This window comes from Calidris pugnax, unplaced genomic scaffold (genome assembly GCF_001431845.1).
Source record: "Calidris pugnax isolate Ruff unplaced genomic scaffold, ASM143184v1 scaffold45, whole genome shotgun sequence".
Taxonomy (NCBI): Eukaryota; Metazoa; Chordata; class Aves; order Charadriiformes; family Scolopacidae; genus Calidris; species Calidris pugnax.
This window is the reverse complement of record NW_015090764.1, coordinates 3312421-3319599: the sequence shown is the minus strand read 5'-3', so window position 1 is coordinate 3319599 and position 7179 is coordinate 3312421. Positions and strand designations below refer to the sequence as shown.

General features: G+C 45.2%; 1 protein-coding gene across 1 annotated transcript; it reads right to left on the bottom strand.

The window, feature by feature from the left end:
* Positions 1-2567: 2567 nt before the first annotated feature.
* On the bottom strand, positions 2568-6756 carry MED31 (mediator complex subunit 31). Its single transcript, XM_014966411.1, has 4 exons — positions 6433-6756; positions 4499-4576; positions 3722-3818; positions 2568-3197 (listed from the first exon to the last, which is right to left on the bottom strand). The coding sequence occupies exons 1-4, from the start codon at positions 6440-6442 to the stop codon at positions 3005-3007; spliced, it is 378 nt and encodes a 125-aa protein (XP_014821897.1). The 5' UTR covers positions 6443-6756; the 3' UTR covers positions 2568-3004.
* Positions 6757-7179: the final 423 nt, after the last annotated feature.

Here is a 7179-nt window from a genome sequence, read left to right as displayed (position 1 = left end):
GGGGCGAGAGGGAGCGCGCCCGGCCCTCGGCGGGCCCCGGCGGCGGAGCTCTGCCCCGGGACCGCGCTGTCTCTGCCGGCGAGCGTTCGGCGGCCGCCGGTGCGGAGTGGCCACACACGCCCCGTCCCCGCCGGCGGGACCGCGCCTGGGAGCGGGCGACCGCCGCCGGTGCGGATCGGCCCCGCTGGCCACCTTCCACTGAAGGGCAGCGCCCAGCAGAGATGGGATGCGAACCTCGGGAGCAGTTCGTTCCGGGGGCGGGGAGCCCCGGGGGGTGCCCGGCAGCAGCAGGAGGGCAGCTCCTCGGCAAAGGCTGCGCTGCCCTCTCTGGAGCACCCAGGCAGCTGCCCCGAGGGCCTTCCTGCAGAGAGGTGCCAGTGGTGGCAGAAATTGGCTTTTACTCAAAGACCCTGCCCTTCAAGCTGTGTAAATTCTGCAAAGCCTGGAGATGACCAGATGAAACAAAACACAGATCTCTACCAGAAGCACACTAATCACCAGCTGGTCAAAGTAGGTTCATGTGATTCTGTAGCACAGTAAAAGTATTAATTACTAATAGATTTTTAAAATTACTCTCTAGCTGAACCGGTTGTGAGGAAGGAACTCCACAACATGCCTGATGAGTCCGTATTCATCTACTGCCTAGTAGGAGACAGAGCCTAGTGAGTAACTCAGATTACCTTTGCTACTCGTGGACTGGAGTTTAATAATTGGAATAGTTAACTGAGCTGTCCTTCTATGCAAGGAATGAAGCATTTTTTTGAGTTTTGAGGTCTACACCATCCCCAGTGTGAACTATCTGCATGCTGGTTCTGGGAGGTTGGTTAGGGAGGCCAGAGGCAAAGACCTTTGAATCATCTTTTGGAAGGAATTTTAACAGGTTCACTTCAAACCACACCTCTACAAGCTGTGCTTAACCCCTTCTTCCTCAACAGCTGGAAAGATCCCAACAACGAGTTCAGGAAGAATCTGAAACTAACAGGAGTGCCTACACTACTGAAATACGGAACGGTGAGTGACTTACTGTATGCTCTGGACCTACAGGCGTTCAGATAGGAAACTGGCAGCAGCTGATAGCTGTAAATGCAGGTTTTCTGATACCCTCTTGTTTAAAAAGAGCAGATAATTAGGAATAGCATCTCTGATCTCACCCACACACTCTTCCTGGCCCAAACAGCTCCTCAAGAGAAAACCACTCCGCTTTCTGTACAATGTTGTCTATAACAAATATATATTAAAGCAAATATGTACACTTAGCATGTAGTGGTTTGGGATTCCTAGCAATATATTGTTAGCTTCCTGACTTGCAGCTCCTCAAATTTTAATGGGTCCAAATGCTGAATTATGGGAGTGAAACAAGGTTATGTGCAGTAAAGCTCAAGTTTTAACTTGTGCATATTATTTAAATTAGCAGTTACTGTCTTAGAAGTGCCTCTTCCAAAGCTAGGAACCCCTCAGGCATTTTTCAGTTATTCGTGCCTTGCTTGCTCCACCCCAACCTTCCCCGGGAAAACAACTGCAGGAATATGGTGAATGTTAGTATGTACAAATGGCTCTAAGCTATAACAGGTTTTTTTTGCCCCTAAAACATCTTAACTTTTCTTTCAGCCTCAGAAGTTGGTTGAAGAAGAATGTTTTAAAGCAGACCTTGTGCGCATGTTGTTTACTGAAGACTGAATCCTCCAGTAGTCAACCATTTACAGAGACGTTAATCTCAAGTTATTCCCAGTGTCCTGTCAAAGAATCCTTAACCTGTTCCAGAACTTTCATGGTTAATTACTTCAGACCAGTCAAGATAAACATCATTAGTGGAAGGTTTGGACCTAGAGTTTAAAGTCCTGCAACAAAAGTCTGTATCTTTCCTCTCGTGTTCAAATAAACTTGAGTTTACAAACGGTCTCTTTTCAAAGGAGCTGAGCTCATTTTATAAACTGAGAGCAGCCTATAATTACTATGGAGGAAGACTTAACAACTAAGTTACACCTTTAATTGGGGGGCAGAAGGGTGGGAAAAACTGAAAAATCTGCTTATTCTTCCTAAATCTGACTTTACATAGCTACTGAAGCTGTTTTCAGTGCCAGAGATATTTAATGGCTTATCTGTGCAGTGTGAGTATAAGCTGGAGGCTGACACTCCTGGTGTCACCAATGACATTAAGGGCTAGCAGTTGCAGTACCTACTCCTAGAAGGATATGAATTATAACATAAATGTAGCATGAATATAAAAAATACGAAAATTAAATCCCTAGCAGTTGCCAAGATCTGTGTTCTTACAATAAAAACTATAGAGGAATAAATGGCAAATGCTTCTCCAATACTGCAAGCATTTACCTGTTTTTGAAACACAAATTGTTTTCACTACATGTATTACAGAGAAGCTTAAGAGCAGCCACTATTTCACTGGCAGAAAACCAAGATTAAAGTAAGCTCTGCAAAGGTTATTACTATTTATCTGTGCTCCATTCCTGCAGTCCTTGTCTTGTCACACTTTGATTTCTATCTCTAAAATATGCTGTGAGACCCCAGCAATGACTACCAGGTAAACAAATGACAAGTAATAGCTCAGCTTGGTTTCAGGGCAAAAATCCCCAATTTAGATTTTTTGCACAATATCATCACTTGAACTTTGCTCATCCTGCAGCCATGCTTTAAGACGCATCATTATTCTCCAGGGAAAATGCCTTCTAAGAAGAGGCTTCTGAGTTACGCTTTGTGTTAGATACTTGAATTTCAGTGCCCTCAAAACTATGTTTTGTTTTCAAAATCAAGAGGAATCAATAACCACGGTAAGTAATTGTCCACGCTTGCCCATGCTACGAAATAAATTGTGGAAGTAGGTGTTTATCAGTCTTGTATCTTTAAAAACTTTGACAAAAGAAAAAAAACAGTCACTCGATAAATCTAATGTACACACCCCCAGCACCAAACCTACAGAAGGGTTCCTTCTTATGTAAATACTTCAGCGGACACAAAGTGCACCTTATCATCACCCTTCCAAGGGTTTTCATTTTACAGAGGTGTTGTTTTGCTGCTGCTGTTCCGCAAGTGCTTGCTGGAGGCGCATTCTTTTCCGTGAATAGTGCTGCCAGTGAAGAATCTGTTGCTCATCGATAAATTTTGCACACTGAGCATTTACCAATTCTTTGCGGAAATGTTCGTATTGGAGCAGCTCTAACATATGCAAACATTGAGGATACCTGGATGGAAAATAAACATAATTTAATACAAGTTTTACAAGGTCCTCTAAAACAAGAGTCTCCAGTAATTCTACGGTTCGTTATTTTAGTTTTATCATGTATAAGCTTTACTCAAGTATCGAACCACTTAAGACTCTATGTATTCCACACACTGTAACTTAACTTCAGGCTAGGAAGCAAGGAGTCCTATAACAGTTAATAAATCGATATACATGATACATGCTTGTTTAGAGGACATTTTCTAGTGGCTAGATTTTACTAAAATACATAAGAACTACCATGTTTGTTTACAAATGGTAAAGTGCAGATACAGGCTGAAAATGGAAGATTCCATGCACTACTCATGAAAGACAAGTTTTATAATTTTGTCTATTCCTATATCTGGACTGATAGAAACAGGAAAATTTATGTTGCATTTAAACACAGTGAGGAGGACAAAAAGTTACAGGCAGGAATCAAAAAAATAACAGAAGGCAAACATCAAATCATTAACATGCAGAAACCCAAGTGATTTTAACACTTACTTTAGGTATTTTGCATATTCAGGTTCTTTCCAATAAAGTAAATATTTAAGATAATTTACAAAAGCTTTGTCTTTGAAGTAGCCTCTTTGTGCAAGAACTGAAATAAAATGACAAATAAGGAATTGTCAGTTACAGATGCACGAAAAAAAAATCTGCCAAACTTGAAGAATACATATTCACAAAACTATGAAGAAGTATTTTAGTCAAAATACAAATTACAAAATACAAATTACAATCAAATTTTGACAATTCAAAATGAAAAAAAAAAGCACAGGGAAATATGTATTTTATGTCACCATACTAGGCATAATAAACTAGTCTTATCCCTGTTACAGTAGGTATCTTTCATACAACAGCAAGGAAGATAAGAGCTTTTTAAGAGGAAAATTTGAGTGTAGCATCAAAATCGGCAAGGAATTCAAGGGAATTCAGTATAGAATCTGAAACTATTATTAAAATTAGTAAAATTCAGTTTTCAGATAAAGGAATACTGTTAACTTGACATTACTTTCTAACCACAGACTTGAACTTCTTTTTTCTTCCACCAGACAGGTGCCTTTCTTTTTTCATTTCAACCGATAAAATATTTTGCATTTTAAAAGCCCCACCTGTTAGAAATCTAGAAAAATTAAACTATTTACAGACTAGCTTTATGCTGTAAAAGACCCATTCCCTTTTCTTTGTTTAGCCTTCTCTCTCCCTGTTTAACATCACCAGTAATAATAAATACCATTAAACTGTATTCACTCCTCAGGATCCTAATATTTAAGTACTCACAGTTGAGGTAATTTGGATTTGCCAGACATTGAACAAACTCCAACTCCAGCTGGAACCGAAGTCGATTTCCTGTATCATCTAAGGCATGAAAAAAACAGTAAGAATTGGACCCACACAAAAGATTTGAAATTAATTTTCTCAGTTTGAGCCATACAAAGAGAGATAATGTGTTTAACCATGAGAAAAAGCAGTAAAACCCCATAGTAAATATGGATTCATTTACCAAAGCCTTCATTACGTGAATCAGTGTTGGGCCTGCATTAATAAACACAGTGTTTTGGGGTTTTTTAGCACCCAAGCAAGTGCAAAGCAGAGAGGAATGTCCACTAACACTTTTTTTAGAGAGTGAAAGAAAAAGGAAGAGCAAGAAGCCTGGCATATTTGTACAGGAAAAATTAAGGAGGTAAGAACAGGGAACCGCCAACAGCCCACTGAAATCCTAGTTGTATGTATTTTTAAAGTAGTGCAAGGCATTTTTTTTTTTTTTCAGCAAGGTATGTTGATATAATACACAAGTGAGAATACAGCATTGCTCCCATAGTACAGTGTACACCAATCACCAGGGATACGCTGTTGGGGCTGATACAGGATCCAGTGCCGTTTGACATTTGACATGACAAGAGTGCTCACCCCGATTGTTTGTAGATTACACAGAACTAGAGGAGTGGCTCTCACAGGAGAATTGCACAGCCATTCAGAGGGACCTCGGCAGGCTGGAGGAACAGGCCAACAGGAATCGCGTGAAATTCAACAAAGTGAAATGCAAAGTCCTGCACCCAGTGAAACAGCACAGGCTGAGGCAACCTTCTGGAAAGCAGCTTTGCAGACAAGGACCTGGGGTGCTGGTGGGCAGGTTATGACCTGCAATGGGCTGCTGCAGCAAAGCCGCTCGCAGCACCCTGGGCCACATTGGGAAGAGCATCACCAGCAGGAAAAGGGGGGTGACCCTTCTCTGCTCAGCACTGGTGGGACCTCTTCTGCTAGGCTGCACCCAGCTGTGGGCTCCCGGGGACAAAACAGGCATGGACATACAGGAGCGAGTCCAGCAGAGACAGAAAGATAATAAAGGGACTGGAGCTTCTGACAGATGAAGAGAGGCTGAGAGAGCTGGGACTGGGCAGCTTTGAGAACAAAAGCCTAGCGGATGATCTTATCAACGTGTATAAACATGAGACGTGCGGGAATGACAACAGAAACAAAGTGGTGCCCAGAAAGAAGACAAAAGGCAACAGGCAGACTGAAATAAGGGAAATTCCTTTTAAACATGAATTTGGGGTGTTGTTTTTTTATTTTTTTCTGGGGGGGGTGGGGGGTGGTTGTTTATTTGTTTGTGGAGCAGTCACAACCCACGTGGGCAGAAGCTGGGTGCTCTGTCCCCGGAGCTTCCAGTGCCCAGTGCGGCATCGACAGACACTAAGGCCAGACAGAAGGCTGCTGAAAGGGATGAATCTAAACAAGCCTGCCTTTTTCTAGAGAGCTACCAGGCACAGCCAGTAGCCCAGGGCTCGCGGAGGGCTGTGAGAACCAGCGCTGTCCTCAGGAACATAGACGAAGGACAGACTGGGATTGAGGGAAGGCCTTGTGCTTTCTGGCTCGCAGCCCCGACTCCTGACTCAAGGGCAAACGTCAAAAATGAAGCCGGGGTCCCGTACGCAGCACCAGCTACTGAGGAGTTTCGGGAAAGCGGGGTTTAGTTCTACAACCACGGCTGCGCCCTCGGGTGCCCTCCCGCCGCCTCCCGCCCACCGCCGCGGGGAGAGGAGGACCGCCGGTCCCTCACGGAGCAGAAGGCTCCGGGGCTGGCCTGAGCCGGGCGGACAGGCAGCAGGCCCCTGCCCCGATCCCCCTTCTCCGGGGTCGCGGGCTCAGAACCCGCCCAAGACCGCGCCGGGCCTCCGAGCGCCCGGGAGGCCGCGGAAACCACCACCCCTCACCTGTCTCCATGGCGGCCGCTTGGCTGGCCCGCTCACCCCGGCACAAGATGGCGGCGGGGGCGGCCGCAAGCCCGGCGGAAGTCGCGCTGCGCACGCTGGCAAGGCGGCGGCGGTTGCCTGGCAACGGGCCGGGCCGCTGTGTGGAAGGCCGCAGCGGGGGCGTCGGGCCTGCCCGTCGGAGGCAGGTGGGGGCCAGGAGAGCAGCCGGCCCTGGTCCCCACGACGCGGTGGCCGCCCGGGAGCCGCCCCGGAGCCGCTCGCTCCGGGAGCGGGGTGCAGGAGCGATGTCTCCGGTGCCGTTTCCCAGGGTAAAGAGCGTTCCTGGTGGTAATTCTCATTCATCGCTCTCAAACGTTCGATGGCAGGATTCCTCATCTCCCGATCGTATTTAGATACCGATATAAAATCCCTTGGACAAATGCTGATAATTCTAAATTTTAAGTTTCAAAAAAAATTAGTTCCATCAGTTTCAGGAGGGAAACGCACGCTGCCCAGAGGGACTGTTTTCCTCAAAACTGCTACACAGAAACACCTGGATGAGACCCTAATTCCTGCCCCGTAACAGGGATCATCCATTTACCAGGGTAGGTAAGGCAGTACCCACTGGTTTTAAGGTGGCAGGGCATGCAATACCAGTGGTTGGAAAGAATATTCAAATATTTTAATATTCAAATCAGAACTCAGACTGAATATAGTAAAGGAAAAATCCTCCCATTTCAAGTTACTCTGCTGTCCCATGCTGTGCTG

What these genes read in the sequence shown, in the direction of transcription:
- MED31 (XM_014966411.1), bottom strand. An exon ending in AAATCCAAATTACCTCAACT is followed by an intron (nt 3,819 to 4,498) that starts GTGAGTACTTAA and finishes ATTTTATTTCAG; the next exon opens with TTCTTGCACAAAGAGGCTAC. An exon ending in GAATATGCAAAATACCTAAA is followed by an intron (nt 3,198 to 3,721) that starts GTAAGTGTTAAA and finishes TTTTCCATCCAG; the next exon opens with GTATCCTCAATGTTTGCATA.